Source organism: Miniopterus schreibersii, assembly GCF_964146895.1.
Source record: "Miniopterus schreibersii genome assembly, chromosome: 1".
NCBI lineage: Eukaryota > Metazoa > Chordata > Mammalia > Chiroptera > Miniopteridae > Miniopterus > Miniopterus schreibersii.
The window spans coordinates 39,974,144-39,998,162 of record NC_138101.1 but is presented as its reverse complement, the minus strand read 5'-3'; the positions used below and the strand labels follow the sequence as shown (position 1 = coordinate 39,998,162).

Here is a 24,019-nt window from a genome sequence, read left to right as displayed (position 1 = left end):
AGGAGGCAGCCGGTCAATGACTCTCAGCATTGAAGTTTCTATCTCTCTCCCTCTGCCTTCCTCTCTCTGAAATCAATAAAATTTAAAAAAAAAAAAAAGTTTGAATATTGGTTATTTAATATGGTTCAACCAAATAATTGCAATGATAATAATAATAATAACAGGAGTAAAGGAGTGAGAAGAAACTCAAGATAAGTTTTTAAAGTCTCATTCTGTCTGACCACTGCTTTGTGCATTACAGAACTAAGGAGAGTCCTGCAGACATTTCATAAGAAATTCCACTCTTCACATACCCAGTTATCTGTCAGCATTCGAGGAGGAGGAAATATTTCACATATTTACCTTCAAGATGGGAGCCATAAAGACTGACAGGCCAGTCAGAATAAACACAAGCGTTCCAGTGACTCTTTGTTCCCTGAAACGAAATCAAAAGATTGCCAATCTACCTCTTGTTTTTGCACCTGCAAAAAAGAATATCCATTGACTGAACCAATGTTTGGCTAAAACAGCAAAGGTGTTGATATCATATGTAATTAATACCTCAAGGACAGCATATAAGCTCAACATAAATATAAAATTCTCTAAAAACTATTGCAATAGGTGATTTGAATTCATCAAGAGAAAACTGATTCTGCTCAATCCTTTGCTCTTTTTAGAATCAAGAAAGAAAAAAATCATTTGCTCTTGGTCCATCAATTACTGGCCTCTTTGAAGCCCTTATTTTTTAAACAACTTGAACTGTTGTGTAATTACACCTTCTTTCACAGGAGACAGATATTACATTGTCCCACATTCTAATTAATAAACAGCTCAGGGAAATTTCATAAGTGCAATTAAATCTCATCAGTCTAATTTCCAAATCGACAACAAAAGTACTTTCTAACAAATATGATTCCCATACAACACCCCCTCCCCCGGCCCCCAAGAAAGAATCGCCCAGTGTTGAGGCGTGGGAACCCACGGCTCTGTCATGTGAGCTCCTCGCCCCAGCACCCAGGGGCAGGGTTTGCTGTAAAAAGTACACAACAGTGTATAAAGGTCCTGTATAGACCTTCATGGCCACTCAAACGTAACAGCTGGAGGTCAAAGTTTCTCAATGCTTATGGGGACAGAAAATGAGCTGGAAATAATAATTCTTTTCCCTTCACAGAATCTTAAAAATCACAAGCAGGCTCAAGAGTTTTAGGGAGTCTCAAAGGAGCTGAAAGATTAAAGGGTTTGGCCTTTACATATTATGTGATAGAGTAAGTCCCACAGCGCCAAAAGGACCCACAGGTTGAAGAAAGTGAGTGACCTGATTGCATTTTTACATTGTATCACTTAGCCTTTCACGAATCAAAGAAAATTCATTTATCATAAGAAGTGAACTCAAAAAATTACTGAAGACTCCCTTCCTGATGACAAATTTAGTCGTTTCAAGAAAAGCAAGTACAGGAGTAAGTTAATCATCCCCAGCCCTTTCTTCTCCGTCTCTGCCCGGTTCCTTATGACTGACGCGTGGACGTGGGCGCTGTGTTCCGCAGAGCCATCGTCTCCTGACTTAACATACCTCACCCCGAGAAACTTTGGCTGCTCTCCAGGTGCAGAAGTCTCCGTCTCCATCTTCAAACTGTCGATGTGAGCGATGGAGATGACAGTAGCAGCCACGTACCAGGGGAGAGCCATGAAGGAGCACACCACCATGAGGATGGCCACCCAAAAGAGATCCAGGTGATAGCCAGCCCCTTTCTGTAGAAAGAGGGGACAAAACCATGGGAAGGAAATACTCCGACTGCTATCAAGTCACAGTTCCAGACGGGAAATAAGATTAGTAAAAGAAACCAACTGACTTTGTTTGATGAAAAATATTTACTAGAAGGGAAGCTCCTTGCATGAGGGGACTTGATTGTCCTCATATTATTCGTCCTAGCAACTGGACACCAAGTGGCCCCGTGACACCTCTTCTAGCCCGATTTGTTGCAGCTTGTTTGTTTGTTTATTGTTACTTACCTTCTTATTTGTTACTCCTTGTTTATTGTTACTTACCTTATTTGTTACTCTTTGTTTATTGTTACTTACCTTCTCTGTATCCGATTTTATAATCAGCAATGGAGATACACATCTACCTTGAAGAGTTATTGGGCCCATTCAATGATGTAACAGAGGCAAAGCATATTGCAGTGGTTGTTACACAGTAGGAGCTCAGTAAATGGTGACAGCAGCAATAGTGTTTGCTGTTGTTGTGTAACAGTGGTATTTGTTGTTGTTGTAACCCTGAAAGCAGGCACTGTGCTTTCTCTGCTTGACTGTTCAGCTGCGGCATGCTGTCCACCCAGACAGCATTCAGCACACGCAGACTAAAGATCTGAACACAACCTTGAGAAGCTATGTAGAAGAATTTCTCACCTGTCACAGTGTATGAAAATAACTTTATAGTCTACTAAACACTGTCATTAAGGTAGTTAATATTCCCTTAACCAGGATAGGTTGCACAGACATTGCCCAATGGTCACAATAACCTGTACTGACTGGGAGAGCAGACAATGTAACAGAAGATCTAACTCTTTTACTCACTAAATAAATATTGTTAAATGTGTCCACAGTGTTATTCTATGGTTCCATTTCTCTGCTCTATTTGTGAAGAAACCAAATGCTTAATACCCCCATGGAGCCTGAGAAAACAGAGCAGTTCATTTTCACAGCATGAAAGCAGCAGCACCAAGAGCCAGAATATGACCGATCTGGGGGGGTGGAGACATTGGCTTTCACAGATGAGAATGGGATTTTACACTAGGAACCCAGGGACTGTTCTGGTTCCGATCCTGTTACAGTCCGAACACGGCTCTCCTCTCACTGAAATGCCAAGATTCCACCCCCGGCTCACGCGCGGGCCCGTCCTGTTCTCACGGACTCACCACAGGCAAGGGCAGCTGCCACGAGAAGGAAGAGCAGAGATTTACTTAGTCCAAGTCTGACTAAGAACGAAATCTCCTGGGGAGACAAGGAGGCTAATATATATTCATAAAACCTGTTCATGTCAGCGTAAGCGGTCTGAAGGCTCAGTGGTTTAAATGGGCAGTGGAGTGAGGAGGGGAAAGGGCAAAGGTGGGGATGGCTGAAATAAACTCACTAAACAGTGACCAATGAAGGAATTACCCTGGTGTATCTGGGGGCTCGGTCATTCATTCTTTCAACAAATACTGACTGCAAACGTATTAACAGGCAGAGTCCCAGGTGCTGATGACATACTTCAGAGTAAAACAAAGATTCCCGCACTCATGGAGTTTCCATTCCACCACAGGAGACAGCAATAAACAACATAAAGAAGGAAACTACAGTGTGTTAAGTAGTAATAAGCACTATGGGAACCATAAGAACTTGGGCTCGTACCCTGAGTATGTGGGAAGCCGCTGAAGGGTTTTAAATGGAAGAGTAACGTGATTGCTTATGTCCTAAGCACTGGCTGCTATGTTCAGAACAGACTAAAGGGCGTCAAGACCAGTGAGCCCTCCTAACTCACAAGCTCCATTAAGAGCCTGTGACGGCTAGAATGACAGCGATGGCAGGGAAGATGGCAAGAACTGCTTGGATTCTGGTGACACCGTGAGGTGGAGCTTACAGAACGTTCCCTCTCCTGCCTCTGGAGGTGCCTTCTGACCTTACTATACGCCACTCACGATCTGGCCTCTGATCGCACCTGTAACCTCACCCTTCACTGTCCCCTGCCCGGATCCTACGCCAGGCCGGCTTTCGACCACATGCAATTCCCTGAATATGTCTTACTAAAGCCTTTGTCTCTTTGCCCATACAGCGCCCACTGGCTGGAATAACGTCTGCTCTGCCTTCTTCGTCCACTGGCTCAGAACCACTCATCCTTAAAGCTCAGAACAGCCTTCTCATTTTCCGGTGATTTTCCTGCTCCCGCCCGGAGAGAGAGGCGAGTTCCGTGAGGTCCGGTCTCCCCTTCGTGATCCTCGCCCTGCCACTCCGTGCCTTCCTCTGTCGCGGCACTCACCCGCTGTATGCGTCTGTACCGGTCCTTGGCACCAGGCTATAACAGTGGGACCGCGACGGGGTCCGGATGCCTTAGCAGAGGCATGATACGGAGTCGGTCCTCAATGCATCCTTACTAAGAAAGGAAGGGCAGACAGCAGGCACACATTCTTCTCCATGGTAACTGTAACTAATTCATTTATTAGCCATACAAAAAATTTTAAACTTTGTTAATTGGAAGACATGTGAGTCATTTGGGGGAGGGAATGCGGATGGACAACAGCTGGGAATATCACGTAGTTTTAAGGCCTAGTTAGACGAAATCTCTCAAGACTGTAGTAGAGGTACCAACATGGTAATTAATAGGCAAGATCCCCAACTCGTGTCCCCAAGAAGCTGAAACAACCCAGGGATGTGCACACTGGCCAAATCAATGGGTCAAAAGGACAGCTGTGGCCGAAAAACCCGTGCACGTTCCCTGAGCTACCTCGACGCTTTCTCAAACTCTTTCAGCTAGAAGAGGTTTGAGTTACACATCCTGGAGACCAGCAGAAAGGGGCCGCGTAAGGCCAAAGAGGGTAGTAAGAGGACTTTACAAAGTAGAATACAAAGCGAACTGCAAAAGCACCAGGATAAATCAAAGTCCTAGGACAAGACAATTAACAGACAGATCATTTCTCTGTGCCTCTTGGTATCACTCCCTTCAAAACGTCTTCCTTTCCCCTCAGCCACCCGGAGACTGTAACTTAGAACTTTTATCTTCGACATCTAACATAAATGTTCCACACACAGCAAGGACTCAGTAAGTGTTTGAAAGGTTAAGTATGTCCTCTAAAGTTTAAAAATGTCCTTGCTTCATGAATATAAATCCAAAGGATGTTCTACTTTCTGAAACGAGATTATTTTAAGTAAAGGGATAGGAAGTGAGACTTTATTTCCTTTTGATGCTGTCCATCCTTTGTTATACAAAACAAAAGTCACTTAGGGATACATCCACAGAAATCAAAAGTCTGTGGGAGAAAGAGACCAGCTGAGAGGCTGAAGTCCACGGCTGGCAGCAGGTGACTGTTACGGAGGGGTCGGGAGCGGTGCACACGCAGACAGAGGAAACACGCACGCTGGGAGCCCCCATGATCCGGACAGGGCGTAAGGGAACACTGAGAACCATGATGTAGTTCTTTCTACCCAGGGGCTCACAGTACGAGGAGGGGGCTCAGATTTGTACACAAATTACAACGCAATCCAAATACACACTCAAAGGTGTTTGACCAAGACACCCACAAGTACATAGGACAAAGTGTGGAGCTGTGTCTAAAAGAACCCACAGAAACTCCCTGAGGGTAACATCTACACGGGGATTGGAATAATATGCGCAGTCGCCACGAGAACTGGCGATGGGCGGGCGTGTTCTTCAGTCATCGCCCATCTCAAACAGCGCGACCACTCCGACAACCACGTGGCCCAAGGTAACAAATTCTTCAGTGTGTATTTATTGAGTCTGATATATGGAAATCATTGTGATGGGCCATGTGAGAGCTGGAAACAGGACTAAAACAGGGTCCTTATCTTAAAGACGTTTCGGCCCAGAAAAGGAGATAAGACAGTTACACAAAATATTTACCTTGAGAGACATTGTGTGGCCAGGGCCACAGAGTGATACAAACTTACTTTGAGCAAAACAAAAACAACAAGTTGCATTAGGAGTAAAGGCTACACTAACAAATTTTCATATTTGGAGGATCTTGAAGGGTGGTGAGGATTCTGAGTGCTAATCATCAAGGAGCATGGAGTGAAATAACTATCAGAAGAAAGTGCCAGCCGTGAAGGGAAACCAACAGTTCATCTGTTCACGGCACTGCATATAGTATGTGAAGAGAATCACTTTAAATTTAGGTTGAAATCACATCACAAAGACACTTAAATCCCAGGGTGAGACACACTGATTTTCTTCAAGGGGCAAAGATTTAGAGGCCAAGGTGTAAAGGTTTAGGAATATAGGACCGACACAGGAGAGCAACACTTCTAAAAAAAAAAAATCACTGCTTTTGGAATGAAGCAAGAGAAACTGGTTATGAAGTCATGGCCAAACAATTAGAATAGTCTAGACGTGAAATAAAAGGATCTACGGTTTGACAGCAGGAAAAGAAAAAAAACAAAAGCAAAGCAGATTTTGGAGTGATCCAAGGAAACACACTCAAATTAAGGGTTTTACCTTAGAGGATATTCAGACAAAACTGATTGCTGCAGCTACCTGGTATGGCTTTCGAGATACCTATCCTAAACCCTCTCGCCCTCCTATAACCCTCCCTATAACCTTGAAATCACTTTCCGTGTGAGAAACACCCCTTGCTTACAGTCTGAAGTTCAGACACTCTTCCCGTCTCTGCAACGATTCGGGGAATGACCTTGGAAAAGTCACGACCTCGCTGAACCTGGTCTGCTTCTGAGTGCTGTGCAGGGATGAGGTGGGGAAAAACTAACCAAAATGATGGCCAGAGAAAGCCGAGAGCCCTGGCGTTCCCACCTCAGCACAGAGCTGCCCGCAGAGTGGAAGGCGGGTCCCACCCCGGGCAGGGCCTCAGCCGGCGGCCCACCTGACCCAGGGCCAACGCAAATGCCGCCCAAACCACGCAGCTTTCAGTACCACAATGCTTCCATCGCCCTCACTCTTCCAGGTTTCTCTCTGGACTCAATTTCATAGCAGTCATGGCTCTTTATAATTTTAGACAAAATCTCCAATTTTCACATTCTTGGCCTAACAAAATGTGAACAAAACCATACCCAGAGTGAAAAGCCTTTAATTCATGATGAAATCTCCACCGGTATCCCTAGATTTGTGTCAAAAGGCTGGCACTTGTCCTGTAACCATTGTTGTTCAAAGGAATGACTTCAAATAAGCAATTCCAAAAGTGATGAAAACTTACTTTTTATTTACTGCTCAACTCCTATTTTAAGAGGTAAGTCCTAATATGCCTTGATTTTCCAATGTTTTCTCTAGGGAATAGAAGAATTTAAAAATTCGATGTTTTATCCTAAATTTGCTATATTCAAAATTCTGAATAAGAAAACTTAAAGCAAAATAAAAATAGGCATTTACCTCCAAAGACACATAGTAAATCTGGCCAACTATATGTCAGGACTAAGAATATGGTTCTTTTCTTTTCAGAATATGTTAGTCAACATCCATTTTCAGCCTTTCAAACTAAATCAACGCTGAAACCCATCCCAGTATAGAACATCTAAAAACGCTTGACCAGATACAAGAAAGACCTTCCATAAATCATGGCTTACTAGACAGAGAGGAAGAGAAACAACTGGACACAAAGACAATGGCAGCAAGGAAGAGCAAATCTATATACTGCAGTCAGGAAGCCCTGGAGACTGAGCCTGCCCGGAGAGGTCACGCGAGGCCCTGAGGGTTCAAGCCTGCGTTAGAATGCGCTTCTGAACTCTATGGACAGGGGATCAATCCTAGGGATGCTGGGGGAAAGGTATAGATGGGAGACACCCCCTGAAAGAAAACAAAGATACTCTAAACACAAAATACTAAGTTGGTCAACTAGAAAAAAACAAAACCAAAACCACCCTACAGAGAAGGTCAGTGGGAATACAGGCCTCTCTTGGCCTTCCCACTTAGATGGAATGCCGTAAGAAAAGACAAAAGTGATCTCCAAAAATATTCCCAACCATAAACTGACAATTGGGTTTGGGGCTGACATTTACATTACCTCTGTGGTCTGGAAAACCTTCAGTCAAAAATGTAGTATAAGTTCCTGGCCTTCTATGAATTAGTCTTGCCACCCAACCCTCAAAAAGTATGTAGATATAGATATAAAATATTAAAATTATACTGCATCAAGCTTCCAGATTCAATGACCAATTTAAAGTACAGAAGATCAAAGAACATGCTAAATGGCACCAAAGGAGGGCAATCGCCAAGATCCAGACTATGATAAATTCTTTAGTACAAATGTGGCAGATTTTACCTTCCAAAAATGGATGAAAAAATATCTCCTATCCCACATATTTTTCTACAATGTAAAGTTGACAATTCTTTATCCAACAGTAGAGCCCTTACTGACCCCCTTGAACGGTGACTGGCCCTGTAACTATTTTGACCAATCTGCCACAGCAAAGTACAAAAGTAGAGCTGTGCCAGTTGCAGGTATAACTATGAAATGGCCCAGTATCTCCCACTACTTAATTCTTGGAAGTCAGCTGCCATGGAACAAGTACAAATAAACCAAGATTGCCAGGCTGTGAGAAGCATAAGCCACAGGGAAGGGCACAGAGAATAAGGTGCCTTGTGATGAGAGAGAAGAGAGAGGGACAGACAGACAGAAACTCATGGCAAGGAATATCAAGGTATCAGATGCGTGAGACACGCGAGTAGTCAACAAGCCATCTGGGACAATTAGCCCAGTCACGCCTCCAGGTGGCATCGGTCCCAGCCATTGTCTAACTGCAACTTGCAGGAGAGACCTCAAACAAGAAGTATCTGAGTCCTGTCAATACAAAGAAACCCAGGAGATGATTAAATAAAGTTTTGTTTTAAGTCACATGTGGACGATAAATGGGCTCTGTAATAAATCTAACCAAAAGCAACCTCAGAGGCGGATCTGATCATAAATTCCTAACGGGGCAGGTCATGGTGGGTAGTCATACTCAGGCACATAACTTCTTTAGTGAAAGGCTTATCTTAGCCTAATTAAGCCCTGTCCCCAGTTTCTGGGCATCTATGATAACACACCTTTGAAATGCCTCTTTTTCAGATCCCTCAGAAGCCCTCCAGAGAGCACATAATCTTGTTAACGATCCTGTAATCCAATCCCCTGTTTGATTCAAATAAAGTCAAATAAACTCATAAAAATTCTCTACAGCCTTAGACATTTTTATGTTGATGTTGCTAAGTTTTCAGGTGGCCTATTATACAGCAAAAGATAAGCAGAAAACAACCTGGTTGTCCTCAACAAGCAAATTATAAGAAAAACATAATGAGAAAAAAATTTATGAACTAAAAGTGTATAAAAGATTTAAGATAAAAACGTTCAAACTTCATTTGGATCCTGATTAAAAATAAATGTTTATTATATTTATGGCACATTCATAAATTTAAAAATTGACTGAATATTTGATAATATTTAGAAATTTTGTTAACTTCTTTTAGACTGATAATACTGTAGCCATGGTTTTACAAAGATACCATTAGAAATACATACTCTTTAAGGGGCATAGATAATATGAAATGCTCTCTGCTTCTGCTTCAAAGTGTTATAGGAAGGGGTAAGCTGAGGGGGATTAAAACGATACAAGATCGGACATGAGTTGATAACTGTGAGTTGAGTGATTCATATCTGATACACCATTTTGTCTACCTCTATGTATGTTTAAAACTTTCATAAAAAAACTTTCTACTTTCTGTAATAAAAGATCTTTTTATAGGAATAAGTAAAAGTAAAGCATTACTGAATTGGTTGGACTCTCCTATACCTCCCAGAAGCAAATAAAATCTTCTCTGGAAGACTCTGGAGCATGTGCATAGGAAGATTAGCTCATAAGTTAAAAAAATAAAGTGCTAAATACATAAGGAAGAACAACACCAGGACTGAGAGTCAGCCAAAAAGCAAAGTTCAGAATCAGACCTACAAATATAACATATATACAAAATAAATAAAAGAGTGTATAAAATAATAATTTAAAAGTATATAATTCACGAAAGGAAAAAATTTAATGGACAAGTTTGGTAGTAGAACAGAACCAACATAAGAAAGAATTAATAAAAAAATAAAAAAAAGATCTGAAGAAACTGCCCCAAATATAACAGAGACCAAGAGATAAGAGATGTAAAAATCAATCAATCAATCAGAAATGGAATGCAATATGGAGATGTATGAGGAAATTCTACTTGGAATTCCAGAAGGATGTATTAGTAATTGAAAAAGTCAAAGATTTAAAAAACTCCGTAATTGGTAAAAGACTGGAAGATTCAGGAAGCCCAATAATCCAATATATAATGTAACAACATATAGTAAAAAGAAATCTATGCTTACACAGGTTAGAGTGAAACTCCATAATAAAAACAAAAAAGATGATAAGAGCACCCAAAAGAAAAGAATGATTACATACAAAGGAATGAGAATTATACTGACAGTTCACTTTTATGGGAGTCAGAAATAATGGAAAATAGCTTCTGAGTGATGAAAAAAATAGCTCTCAACTTAAATTATATCCAGAGAAACCACCTTTCAATAATGAGGGTGAGACAAAAACATTTTTAGACCAACACAAATGGGACAGCTTATCACGCAGATTCTCACAAGAGGAAATTTCAAGAGTCTGGTAAGTTCTGCTTAAGAGAAATAATTGAGTCTAAAGGAAAGTATTCCAAAAACAAAGGTCTGGAATGCAAAAAGAAAAAAAGAAAAGAAAATGCAAACTTGTACGTAAATTTAAAAATACTGACCATGTCTAATTCATTGGATTTTAAAATCCAGATAGCAATAAAATCTGGGTAAGACCAGCATGTGATTCAGGAAGGAGTATCAATATTAAACCATCTTTAGTATTTAGCAATATTCAGCATACTAACTTTAGAACTTAAACATGCATTTTGAAATATGCAACATATCACTAAAAGAAGAAATAAAGTGTATAACTTCCAAAGTAATAGAAAAAAACTGTATCAACCTAAAAGAGGGAAAAAAAGGAGAATTTTTAAAGAAGAAGAACACAGAGAAAGTTAGACAAGTAGAAAGCAAAGTAACGTGGTAAAAATGAATTCACATCTCTCAGTCATCACTATCAATTAAATGAATGAAATACTTTAGTTAAAAGCAAAGAATGTAAAAATGGATTGTTTTAAAAGCCCAGCTTTTAAATGTGTAATTTAAAAAGAGACACAAGACACAGGTATATTGAAAAAAAAAAAAGGAATGGAAAAATACGTATCAGACAAGTAAAAATTAAAAGTGACCACAGCTTGCCCGGCAGGCCTGGCTCAGCGGTTGAGCACTGACCTAGGATCCACGCGATGGGGGTTCAATTCCCGGCCAGGGCACATGCCCGGGTTGCGGGCTCGATCCCCAGTTGGGGTCGTGCAGGAGGCAGCCGATCAATGACTCTCATCATTGATGTTTCTCTCTCTCCCTCTCCCTTCCTCTCTCTCAAATCAATAAAGATACATTTAAAAAAAAAAAGTGACCACAGCTGTATTAGTACAAAATAAAACAAGCTTTAAGGCAAAAAGCATTAATAGAAATAAAGAGAATCACATAAAAAGTTCAATTCACTAAAAGATAAACTAAATATAAACGTGCATGGACTTAACATGGCTTCAAAACAAATAAAGAAAATATTAACAAAACAAAGATATAGTGTAGAAAATTAATATAGTAAAAAGTTGCTTCTTTGAAAACAGAATAGTACAATTACCAAATCTCAGGCTAGACTGGTCAAGGAAAGTAAAAAGCACAAATCAATAACATTAGGAATTTAAAAGAAAAAATAACAGACTTAGAAAAATAAAAAAAGATAATATTATCAATGACATGGTAATAAATTTGAAAATATAAGGGAAATAGAATAAACTAAGAAAGTGTAAGTTACTAAAATTTAAAAAAAATAGAAATTCTGAGTGTTTTGTAACCATTAAAACATTCTAATCATCAGTTTTACAAGTTCCACACAGAAATCTCTCAGCTAGTTTTACAAGCGTGGCTGATCATTCAAAGAAAAGATAATTGGCATGCTGCACAAAATAAAAAGAATATTATATTCCATTTGAGAGGGTGGGACAGAAGAGGAACAGAAGGAGAAACATTTTCCAGCTGATTTTATAAGACTAGTATACGGCTGATACCAAAATCGAACAGGGACACTATAAAAAAGGAAAATTGCAGGCCGATGTCACTCTTAATCAGAGATGCAAAAACCCCCTGCCCCCCCAAATATATATGCAAACCAAATCCAACTATGTATAAAAAAGAAACTATATTCTACCAGGTTGCGAGGTTGGTTCAACAATACAAAATATATTAACATAACTCACCAGCAACCAATTAAAGAAGAAAATGCACATTTTTATCTCAACAGTTTCTTTTTTTAAAGTTTTAAATTAAATGTATTGGGTTAATAAAATTATATGGGCTTCAAGTGTGCGAGTGTCGGGTACCTTCCCTCTGTGTTGCATCGCTCACCACCCCAAGCCTAGTTTCGTTTGTCACTGTGTTTGACCCCCGCCACCCTGCACTGCCCCCCGGCCCCCTTGCCCTCCGGCGACCAGCACACGGTTGTCCGAGTTGCCACATCTCAATAGCCTGGGAACAAGCACCGGTCACTGTCTTCAGGAAAGACAGTTGCCGCGTGAAGGTCGGGTGTAGGGCGAGGGCGGCCGAGGGAAAGCCGTTTGCATCGCTCTCCTCGGTGGCCAAGGAAGCACAAGGCGAAACACCTTCCGTTTAAAGGAAACCCCCCTGAAGCACCGCACGGAGCTGTGCCCACGCCAGGTGAGCCGGCCCGAGCCTGGAGGAGCACCGGCTGCAGCCCCCGGGCCAGCCGGCGGGGTTTTGCATCAGCGCCGGCTCTCGGGGCTTCGGAGGAAGCAGGAGGCGGCGGACCCGCGGGGGCACCTACCTTGAGCTTATGCTCCTTCCTGTTCACAATCACGGCGGTGATCTGCTGGTCCATGAAGATCAGGATGGTGACCAGCAGCGCGGGGATGGCGGCCGCCAGGTACACCCACCAGGGGTTGCCTCCGAAGGGCGCCACGAACCAGCCGCGGTGCGGGCTCGTGGGCTGCAAGGAGAGAGGCCCGTCAGCGCGGGCCCCCCGCGCGGGGCCAGGGCCACGGCAGGCGGCCCCCACCCGAGGCCCGGCGGGGTCATTCCCCAGGCAGTGCTGAAACGGAGGCGACTCAGCACCCACAGGACGGGGGAACGAGCCAAGGCGAGGGCTCAGGTGGAGGAGAGCAATGCAAGGCGAAGGCCGGGCCTGAGAAACACCCGGCGGGACGCTCAGCAGAGAGGGAAGAACCACGGAACCACGCGAACTTCAGCTTCGCCCGTGGGCTTCAGCAGTTACACTGAGACTGTTTCTCAGGCGCCAAACTGTAATCACTTCCCAGTGCAATGGACAAAAAGCTACAGATATTGTTATGTGTTATACTCGAACTTATTTGAACACTCCAGTGTTTCTTGTTTTACATATGAAAAAGAACCCAGAATAACTGATTAAATCTTCAGAAATACCACAGAAAATGAAAATAAAAAATACAGTTATTCTTCTCGCTCCCAATCTATCCTGTGTCAGCAGATCATACGTCTCTGCTATAAAAGAAAAAATTCCCTTTCCTTTTTTCTAACTTTAAACAATGCAAATAAACTAAAATAAAATCCTATCTGTGCATTATTTCCTCCATATTTACTATCAAAAAAGTCTCACTTCTCCTCTGAAGATATTTCTGTTTTTCATCTACTTGCTCATAACTCCATCACTGAATCGACCCACATTTTACTACCTTTACAGGTTGTGAGCTCGTAAGGGAAGAAACGGGTCTTGCCACGGATGCATTACACACCTCCAGCGTAGGCCTGACTCGAGGCACACACCCACAACTGCCGGCTTACAGGAACTAAGGATTAAGTGCACAGGAGCTTGTCTCTGCTGACGAGTAAGTGATGGCGGAGATAATGCAAAGATATTCTGTTTGCTGTAACACAGATATCCCTTCCTCACTGAGTAGTTATTAAGCTAAAACTACAGTTAATTTAGTTTTTCTTAGCAAGCATATGGTCTCCATGGAGAGAGGTTAGGAGTGTTCTAGGAAATAGGTACAAATCTTATCATAGAAACTTGGGTATGGATATTTAATAATGACTGAAATGTAAATTTTAGCCATTGGGCCTGCACATACCAACATGGCCATAAAAAGGATAATTCCTGTAACTTCTTTGTAATAATTAAAATGCACATTATACATAAATGTGTGCATATGTGGCAGGTAGTTTGGTAGCAGGAAAAGAGCATTGAATTAGTAATGTAACTGTGGGCATTTTACTTAACTTTTTTGAGTTTAAACATTAACTTCATAAAATCAGGGTGATGATAGTTACATTGAGTCCTAGAATTATTATATGGATCAAAGTGATAAGCTGTATGAAAATACTTTGGATATTTTAAAATACTCTAAAAGAATAAAGCAGAGTTGGTAATGTTACACAGTATTTTTCAATAAAAATCAATATAATGTGAACTTTGCATTTTGACCCTACTCGGGTGCTTAATTTTAATAAAGAAACAGACAAAATAAATACATGTGCCTAGCAAGAGAATATTTTAGAAATATGTAAATAAATGGACAATTGTACAAAACTAAGGAGAGAGATGACAAACTAGAGTAGGGGAAAGGAGAGAAAGCCAGAGTTCCAGGAATGACCCAAGGACAGTTCACCTACCTTGAACTCGCTTGGCACGATTAGCTTTGGAGTATCCACGCCTACCAGGGCATCTATTACGCAAAAGATGAGAATGGACAAGATGATGGCAAAATCGCTGATCAGTTTTCTTGCCTGGAAAAATGAAAGGAAACCAGGGACTGTTCAGCGCTGGACCCATATACATGCCCATGTGTGTGCTGAATGACGAATTCTGCATTTTCTAACAGTTTATAATAACAGCTTCATTGACAAATGAAGGGAGGTGTCTCACCATAGAGAGATTATTTTTTAAGTTGTTTTTGTGTCACTTTCTCACCTGCCAGTAATAATCTAGTCTCAGAAAAAGAGCTTTGAATTAGTAATGTAATCGTACACATTTTACGTAACTTTTATGAGCTTAAACATTAACTCATTAAATGAGAATGACGACAGTTACATTGCATCCTACAATTATTACATGGATCAAAGTGATAAGTTGCTACAGTCTTATCAAGTGCGTGCGCGTGCATGGGGGGGCGGGAATCAAAGGCAATATGCCCCTGAAACCCTGTATACCACTTTTCCTGTATGCAGCACAAAAGAGGCCTGGACAAGGCCTCTTACTATAAAAATCTGTACAAAATCATACACAAGTTCCAGTCCACTGACCGGACTCAAGACCCCAGAGAAACGGAAAGTGATGGCAGATGGAAACGTGATGGCTTCACTAACTTTTTCAAAGAAACTATTTTCACTTTAGGTTAGTCCTTAAAATCTCCTACATGTGAAGTATCTGTTCTCCACTATTAAGTGTGATTGCCGTTAATCAACAAGCTTCAAACTCCCGAAGTACCCGCCACTGCTCAGGACAGGGGCGGGGCTTTATGGGATGTGGCAGGAAACCCAAGCCTCTCCCACGGAGGGGTGCGGAATGGCCTTTCTAAGTGAGTGGGGGAGCGCAGGGTTGTTTAGTTGTTGGCAGTTCCTCCGCGGTGCTTAGTGGCACAGACAAGAGCCTAAGAGCATGACTAGAGCAAAGCCACCTGAGTTTCCCCATACGGTGCGTACACATGGTAATGCACAATCTGGTCATTCCACAAGAACTGGATACCTAATACTTTGCTTGGCACTAGGAATATCAGTCACAGTGAACAAAACAGGCACAATGCACGTCCTCATGAAGCTCACAGTCAAGCCGCACGCAGGAAGCCTGCTCCTACATAAAACCACAGCTGACTGAGCAGTTATCAAGTGATCTCAGGGTGAGCAGTCAGTTTTCTGGTGCTGCAGATGAAGGCAGATCGGTGATGGGCTGAGTAGCCGCACAGTTTTCAGGAGGGAGGGTCTTAAAAGAGTAGCGGGACTACTGTGATCAGGTGTCCGACGGAACCCGAAGTGAAGAACGAAATTACTTGATGACGTGGGTGTGCTGAAGGCTGGGCAGGGCTCGATTCTGGACCACCTCCAGGTGTCAGGAGCTTGGTGCGACCGAGCAGCAGGATCACAGATGGCCCTTTTGGCCAGAAGCGCCTTTCCTTCTTGGAGAGCTGGACTCTGCTATGTTTAGCTTTCTTGAGAAGTACACACAGAGGAGAGGAAAGCCAGCTAAGGGACCCTTCAGGGGCAAGTTAACTCCAATCACACACAATCATTTCAAGCACAAATAGATGGCACGGATCAGCTTGGGGAGAAAATAAGGCACAGCGGTGAGAAGCAGTTTGTACAGTCAGGTTACCTGGGCTGGAACCCCAGCACCATTATTTCCTATCTGTGAACACATATCCTTCCTTAGCATCAATTACTCCACCTGCAAAATGTAGCCAAAATACAGCGGTGCCTCGGTTTTCTAATGCAATCCGTCCGGAAGACCGCTTGGAGGTCTGAAACGTTCAAAAACCGAGGGATCCACAGCCGACAGCTGGGCCTCAGGGTCTTGCCCTCAGCAGAAGCCGCGTGGCATGTTCGACTCCCGAGGCGGGTTCGAAAACCGAAGCATTTACTCCCAGGTTTACGGCATTCGTAGCCTGAAATGTTCGTCAACGGAGACGTTCGAAAACTGAGGCACCACTATAATCCCTAAAGAGTTCATTGGTTTGTTTTAAGAATTAAATAGGATAAGCCATGGAAGTGCTTAACAGAACACCTGGAATATAATAACCTCTCCTAATATATGTTAACTATTGTTTTTTCAAGTTCCACAAGGCCTCTTTAGCTGCAAATACCACTGGAATAACTACATAATCCCACTGTCAGGAAGTCTTTGAAAGGAATCTTCAAATACCAGAAACAAGAAATAAAAACCCAGTTAATAACATGGAACTGCCACTCAGAGCTAACTTCTACAGAAAAGGTATTTCCTAAGGACTCAATATTAGAGAAAACTCCATTTCTTTCTTTTTTTAATCAACCCTTTGTTAGCACAGTTTGAGATTTACAGAACTGAGAAGACAGCTGAGAGAGTTCCATATTCCTCCCTGTCACAATTCCCTCTATTATTAACACCATGCATTAGTGCGGTATATTTGGAAACACCCGTTTCTCAAGTTTTGTGCACGTAAGTGCTGACACAGGCAGTTCAGGATGATCTGACAAAAGACGGTCCTGGGAAGCAGTTTTAGGGATATATTAGGATGTTACAACCACCTCTCTGGTCCAGTGGCTCATAAATCCCTGGAATAACAGAAGTCACTGCAAAGGCAAAAAATAAAAGTCATCTTTTCTTTATCTTCCTCCTAATTCTTATCCAGGAAATCCGCCTTCTTGACAAGGCAGATATACCAGATATTCAAACAGTTGTTATTGAAAAGACAGTGCTCCTCCTTTTTTTCTTTTTTTAAAAGGAGGCATTCTCAGCTTCCCATACACTGAACGCTGAAGCCCTAAACCTATGCTTCTTTTCATCTGAATTAATGGCAGCTTATTTTTTCCTAGTGTTTAGGCCAAAAATTTTGGGCAATCCCCGTGACTCTCTTCTCTTTCTCTCACATTCTACACCCAACAGGCCAGCCAATTACCTTCAGAATACGCAGGGTCCCGTTGCTTCCCCCCGCCGCTGCTATGGCCGCCTTAGCCCGCGCCACCCCTTCCTCTCGCGTGGTCTCGTGGCCTGGCTTCCCACTCACCTTCCCGCTTCTACGCTTGGCCCGCTCAGGACACTGGCAAGGTATCACCCAACATAACCATGTTCAAATTTAGGTCAGACAATGTGGTAGGTAGAATAACACGCCCTACAGATGGCCATGCACTAATTCCTGGAACCTGTGAACATGCGTGTTACATGACTAGGGAAAACTAAGGTTGCAGAGAGAATTAAGGCTGCTCATCAGCTGACCTTGAGATTGGAGAAATGATCTGGTATTATTACGATGGGCCCAATGAAATCAGAAGGTTGCTTATCAGTGAAAGAGGGAGGCAGGTGAGTCTGTGGCAGTGACGCAATGTGAGAAAGACTTGACGGGTCGCTGTTGGCTCTGAAGACGGAGGGAAGGGGCCATGAGCCAAGAAAGTGGGCGGTCTCTAGAAGTCGGAAAAGGCACGGAAACATTCTCCACCAGAGCTTTCAGAAAGAACACAGCCCTGCCAGCACCCTGATTCTAGCCCATTTAGACCCATTTCAGACTTCCAACCCCCACATCTCAAGACAATAAATTTGTGTTGTTTTAAGCTGTTGTGTTTGTAGTAATTTGATATTGCAGCCATGGGAAACTAGTAACTAATATAAATAGTTTATCTGTTTTAGTATAGTTATTATTTCCCAATTTTATATTTCAATATATAAACCGGAAAGAGCCCCCTGGTGATGGCACTCTGGTCAAGTGTGGCACTACTGAATTTTAAGTATAAAAGTAGCTAAAAGGACAAATGCTAATAAATTTCAGGATTACATTTCTTACAATTTATGGAGGGCGGAAAAAAGCTACTCAGTTTTGCTTATAATAATATTGCTTCACCTCATTAAAGAGCACAGCCAGGGTGATATGTTCTGTATAATACACTTCTGTTTCCCCTTCCTTCCCTTTAAATTGTAAAATTCAGTTCAGTTACAGCAGAATTCACTCCTGGGGAGTGTTTATTGTAAGACATTCATTTCTAAGATACTGGGTCCAGTTTGAACTTCATAGTCAAGGAAATTGATTTTTCCCAGGCCACTTTTGTATTCCACTCTGAATCTCCTAATTGGAGAAGGCAGGTAGGGGTGCTGTTTTTGGCACGCTATTCGGGTCCTACGCTATACTAAAAAGGAAGTTTAATTTCAGCAAGGCAAAACTGACAGCAGAACTGGGAAGTATCCTAAAACTGTCAAGCACTGAGTACGCAGAGCTTATTAGATACACTCTAGGACCTGTGTAACTGGAGCTTTGAGTCTGACTTTAGGAAGAATGGCTCCCTCTGAGCCCTTCTCACACCTGCAAACACATTTAGAAAACAAACATATGCGAACTTCCTTCCATTTCTTGTTTCAAAACTTGATTCCATTTTCATCAAACTTGATCTCTTTCAAACACTACAAAACAGCACCCTTTTATGTGTCATATACATATTTAAAGAAATTAAATTAGAAACGTATAGTTCCTAATTCACTACCAGCTATTACTGGTAATGATTAGAAATGCCAAAGTTTTACAAGATTTCATGTCCAATCCTGTGAATTTAGAGACTCAAACCTAGCTTGGATGAACATCCTAATAGGTGACTATCCAATCAAATGTTCAGTATCTCCAGGCTCAAGCTTCCATATCCTTCGAATATAAACTATTACAGTCTAAGTGAAACACAAATAAGATAACTCATCCCAGACACAAGAGCTAAAGGAGTTCGTTACTACAAAACCAGTATTACGAGAAATGTGAAAGGGACTTCTTTAAGAAAAAAATAAAAAATATGAATAATAACATGGCAATAACTGCATACCTATCAATAATTACTTTAAATGTAAATGTATTAAATGCTTCAATCAAAAGACATAGGGAGACTGAATGGAAATGAAAACAAGTGCCATAGATAAGCTGCCTACAAGAGACTCACTTCAGATCAAAAGATACACACAGACTGAAAGTAAAGGAATGAGAAAAGGTATTTCATGCAAACGGAAATTTTAAAAAAGCTGAGGTGGGAATACTTTTATCAGGCAAATAGACTTTAAAACAATGCCTATAACAAGACACAAAGAACGACATTTCATATACAATAGCCAAGATACGGAAACAACTTAAGTGTCCATCAATAAACAATTGGAAAAAGATGTGATACACGTAGACCATGAAATATTACTCAGCCGTAAAAGAGAATGAAATCTTACCATTTGCAACACCACGGAGGGGCCTAGAGGGTGTTATGCTAAGTGAAATAAGTCAGAGAGAGAAAGACGAATACCATATGATTTCACCTATATGTGGAATCTAAAAACAAAATAAGCAACCAATCAAAACAGAAACAAACTTACAGATATAGAGAACAAACTGATGGTTGCCAGAGGGGAGAGGGATTGGGGGGTTGGAGGGAAACGGTGAAGGGATTAATAAGTACAAATTGGCAGCTACAAAATAGTTACTGGGATGTCAAGCCCAGCGTGGGGGGTCAATATTGTAATAACTATGCATGGTGCCACATGAGTGCTAGACTTGGGGCGATCACTTCATAAGTTATATAAATTCATAACCACTATGCCTGTACATTTAAAACTAATAAAATATTAAATGTTAATTGTAACTGAAAAAATGAAAGATACCAGAAATTTTTAAAAGATAACGTATATCGCAATGGCTTGCCATAAAGAAGAGTTTGGTGCTACAACATACCATAAGTCCTACCTCCATGCATGAATGAGGAAAAGCGAAGTATGTTTCAACTAAGACTCTTTTCTGTCAGACTCGTTTTGAGCTCTTTTATTTTTGTTTACCATTTTTAGTCATGAAAAGAAAAAATATTTCTGTCCTCTACAGAATTAATTGCAAAATATCTCAATTAATCTAGTAAGAAACAACCAGCATAAATAAACTACCAGAGCAAAGAAGAAATTAAGTGGATTGGAAGAGAAATTCAAATAACCATAAGCTGTTCTCTTGTTCTTGGGCAAAAACAACTTAATAAAGCTATTATAAACATACTCTTCATGAAGGATGTTACTGTATTAATTATTAAGAGAGTCATAATCATAGAGACACCACAGTGAGAAGCTAGCTAATTTACAGGGGCAAAAATGAATTTGTTTCCTCTGAAGCCGAGAGGACATTTGGTTTTCACTGCGCGGACTGCAGCTGCTCCTGCACTAACTAGGGGAAAGGCTGTGAGCCTGCAGAGCAGTTCCCAATGGATGGAGCTGTTACAGAGACAAGCACAGCAGCAGGCACCCTGTGGGGCCTCAATAAATATTAATTTGCGATGTCAAGTCCTCTCGTGATCGTGGTGCTTGGAAAATGCTAAAAACAACTGTGTAAAAAAGCATTTACTCTAGATGGGGGAAAAAGCATGCCAGACAAATATGTACCTTTGGCAATCGTGAAAAGACACCCCATACCATAAAAATTTTGAAATCTGACCCCCTAGAAGCCAACACTCTGAAGCACTGTAAAAGAAATAAGCACTGATATCAGTAAAGCAATCATAACTCACCATACTTTGCGTCAATAATACCTACTATAATTAGAATTCAATAAAAGGAAAGTCTGATTTAGACTCCAGGATTTTAATGTCTTAAGTTCCAGGGTCAGAGAGATTTTGGGGAACAAAGAAGGGAATTCAACTGGACAATTTATCTGGGTGGGGCTTAGAACTTGCCAACGGAAATCTACCAGAAAAAGAAGTTTTTCCAAGCATGGAACAGTGGGGAGCAGGCCCAGTGAAGTGGGTCAGCAGGGATGCTAAGGAGACATCGGCAATCAGGCCTCTTCCCCCATCCTGCCTTAAAACTGAGCGGTAGAACAAGGAACCAAACGAGTGTGTGCCAGAAGCAAATGAGCAAATCGCATGGGAAATACAATGGCCCAACATGGTCACTACAGTCTAAGTTGAAACTGAAAATCTGGAGTTGATCCAGGAAAGTATAACCAGAGGAATAGGACTCGGAAAGCACATCACATTAAAAAAAATTACCGTAGGCCTCAAGAAGTTGTGGGAAGAAACTGTCTTCGAAGATGTGAAATTTGTCGCAGGAAAGAAAGACTAAATGTGCTGTGTGTGTAGCTTCAGAGGGGAGCAGCAGACCCCGAGGACAGAGGTGACAGGAGGCAGGTTTGTGTTTCTGCCGGGAATGCCTTGGGAGACTTGAAGTTCCTCCTCCAAAAAGCATTCAAGCAGGTCACAGATGACCACTGCTCAGGAAGTAGGAGGCAACAATGGACTAGCTGGTAGTCAAGTCCTAACACTAAATTCAATGATTAAGGCCCAACTGTCAAAGTTTCCTGACCCTCTAATAGGGTCTTTTTTATGTCCCCCACTAATCATTATACTAAAGGCTTCTAGGGCTTACAGAGGTGGTTTTATAATTTATGTTAAGGTACAAAAATAAAAAAATTTTAAAGGAACAATTAGTAAGTCATATGTATAAATCAGACATTCTGGAAATGGAGTACAAGACCATTTTGTGTTAATGGACTGATTTCAATCCTGGTAACTTTTCTATGATGAACAGGTGAGCTGAAAGTGCTTAGGACCAACAAGGTACCACAGTCTAATTACTTCTACCCACAGACTACCTGTATGCCACCACTGAAACCCTCACAAAATGATTTAGGCAAACAATGCTCCCACCTTATTTTTCTTAGGACTCAACTTGAGTACTTTTTTTTTTGGTCAAATGTCCATAAGAACTGAAATAGTTATAATCTTTGTTAAATGTTTACTAGATTATATTGTATTTATAACTAAATATCCTTTTGTCATTGTTAAGCAAATAAATATGAAAAACAATTCGGAATTAAAAACAAGTGTCGTTGACTTTAAAGATTACTTTCCTTGGTACAAAATAACAAGAATTTGAGAATCTGTTTCTCCTTCACTGACAGCAGTCATTTTCTGAATGGGTCTCAATGGCATGATATGGTCTGATGTTTCTGCATTAACCAGCCAATGCCACCCAGTATTAGTAACACTAGATGTAGAATACATGCCCATTCTTTCTTACTTCTTGATATATTCCTTGTTTTGTTTGACAGTTTTTACCATTCATCAAAAAAGTTTCTGAGAGAAAAAGGAAACAGAATGGAGATGTCAACTTTTTATAAAGAATTATTTATAAACTAAACACATCCAACTTTAATAGAATTGTCACAGGACAAAATGTCAAACAAAAATCATGTTTCCAAAAATAAAAGCCAATTGTGGGACTCTAGACTCTCCTGTGTTTTATATGGATAAAAACCAAATGCATCACCTAACTAAAATGCTCATTATGTTTTCTCTGAAGTTTCTGAGGCCCTATACTTTTATCTCATCCATAAAGCCAGTCCTCAAAGACCACCATCAGCTTCCTTAAGTCAAAGAAGGCATCAAAGTGGGGTCCCACAGGAGACAAGCATGAATGGGGCAGAAGGATCAAAATGAGTCATTCTCATTTGAAAACCCCAAAATCTAACTTATTCAACAACTATAAAGTTCCAACTATGTGCTAGGCCCCTGAATTAACTTGTCTTTGTATCTCTACCATCTAGTTATTGTGTAAAGCAGAGTTACAATAATTTTTTTCAATACTGAATGAACATACTAATTAAACGATATAAAATACTGTTTTGTTTTTTAAATACAGACATTGAAGATCATTCTGCTCAAGTGTCATCTAAATAAAGCATAGAAGGTTTCATAGCTGTTGATGTCACCTGGAATCTACTGATTTTATTTATTTAAATAACTATTATGACCAGGAGGTGTATTTACAAAGAATCTTACCATTACATCAGTTCATGTGAGGATTAGAATTGTTAACTTATTTTAAGAGGAAAGAGAAAACCAAGCAGTTCCTTAAGGAAGGCATTTTCTTGCCAATTACATACATCAGCTGGCCATATGAATTTGACACACTAAAGTACCAATTATTTTGTCTAATTCCAAGGGCTCTATATATAGCTTTATAAATTCTACTGATCACAATTCTGCTCTGTTTTTAAGCTTCTGCTTTCATTTTGCCACCAGCTACGCCGTGATGGCACTTTTGTTCCACGCATATGGTGTCACTTGTTGGTAGGGGACTCTGGAAGAACATTTTATGTTTAATGCCCTGAGCCATCTGCCACAGAAGATCACAGATTACGCTGGGATGCCCCTACCGGCAGCTTCGACACTGAAAGACTCTGACTGAGGACTCGGGGCTGCTGTAACAGACCAGGAACCGTGGACAGCAGACTGATGCGCCCCCAACAAGAACGGGGGCGTGAGGGACTCAGTCAGTGCCGTCCTGGGATTCCACCCACGCCTCCTGAGCACCGGGACATTCTGGAAGTGACTGATACACACATTAAATTCCCGAAGCCAAGCTAGCAAAGGCGAACGCTTTCATCTTAAGTGTTCAGACGGATGGACTGCAAGTGGCTTCGTGGGTAACTGACTCTGGTCTAGGTAAAAGTAACGAGGAACTGAACGAGGGGAACAGAAGTGTAAGTGTACAGGAGAGAGATTATAGCAGGACAATCAAGGGGACTGGG

General features: G+C 41.3%; 1 protein-coding gene across 4 annotated transcripts in view; it reads right to left on the bottom strand.

Moving 5' to 3' along the window:
• The window catches only part of SLC4A4 (solute carrier family 4 member 4), a 297,689-nt gene that overhangs the window by 21,768 nt on the left and 251,902 nt on the right, over positions 1 to 24,019 (bottom strand). For all 4 annotated transcript variants that reach the window (XM_081124504.1, XM_081124501.1, XM_081124502.1 and 1 more), the window contains 4 exons: positions 14,424 to 14,537; positions 12,604 to 12,765; positions 1,550 to 1,728; positions 343 to 415 (listed from right to left, as the gene is read on the bottom strand). In XM_081124504.1, coding sequence (XP_080980630.1) covers positions 343 to 415; positions 1,550 to 1,728; positions 12,604 to 12,765; positions 14,424 to 14,537 — 528 coding nt within the window. The remainder of the gene's footprint in view (positions 1 to 342; positions 416 to 1,549; positions 1,729 to 12,603; positions 12,766 to 14,423; positions 14,538 to 24,019) is intronic.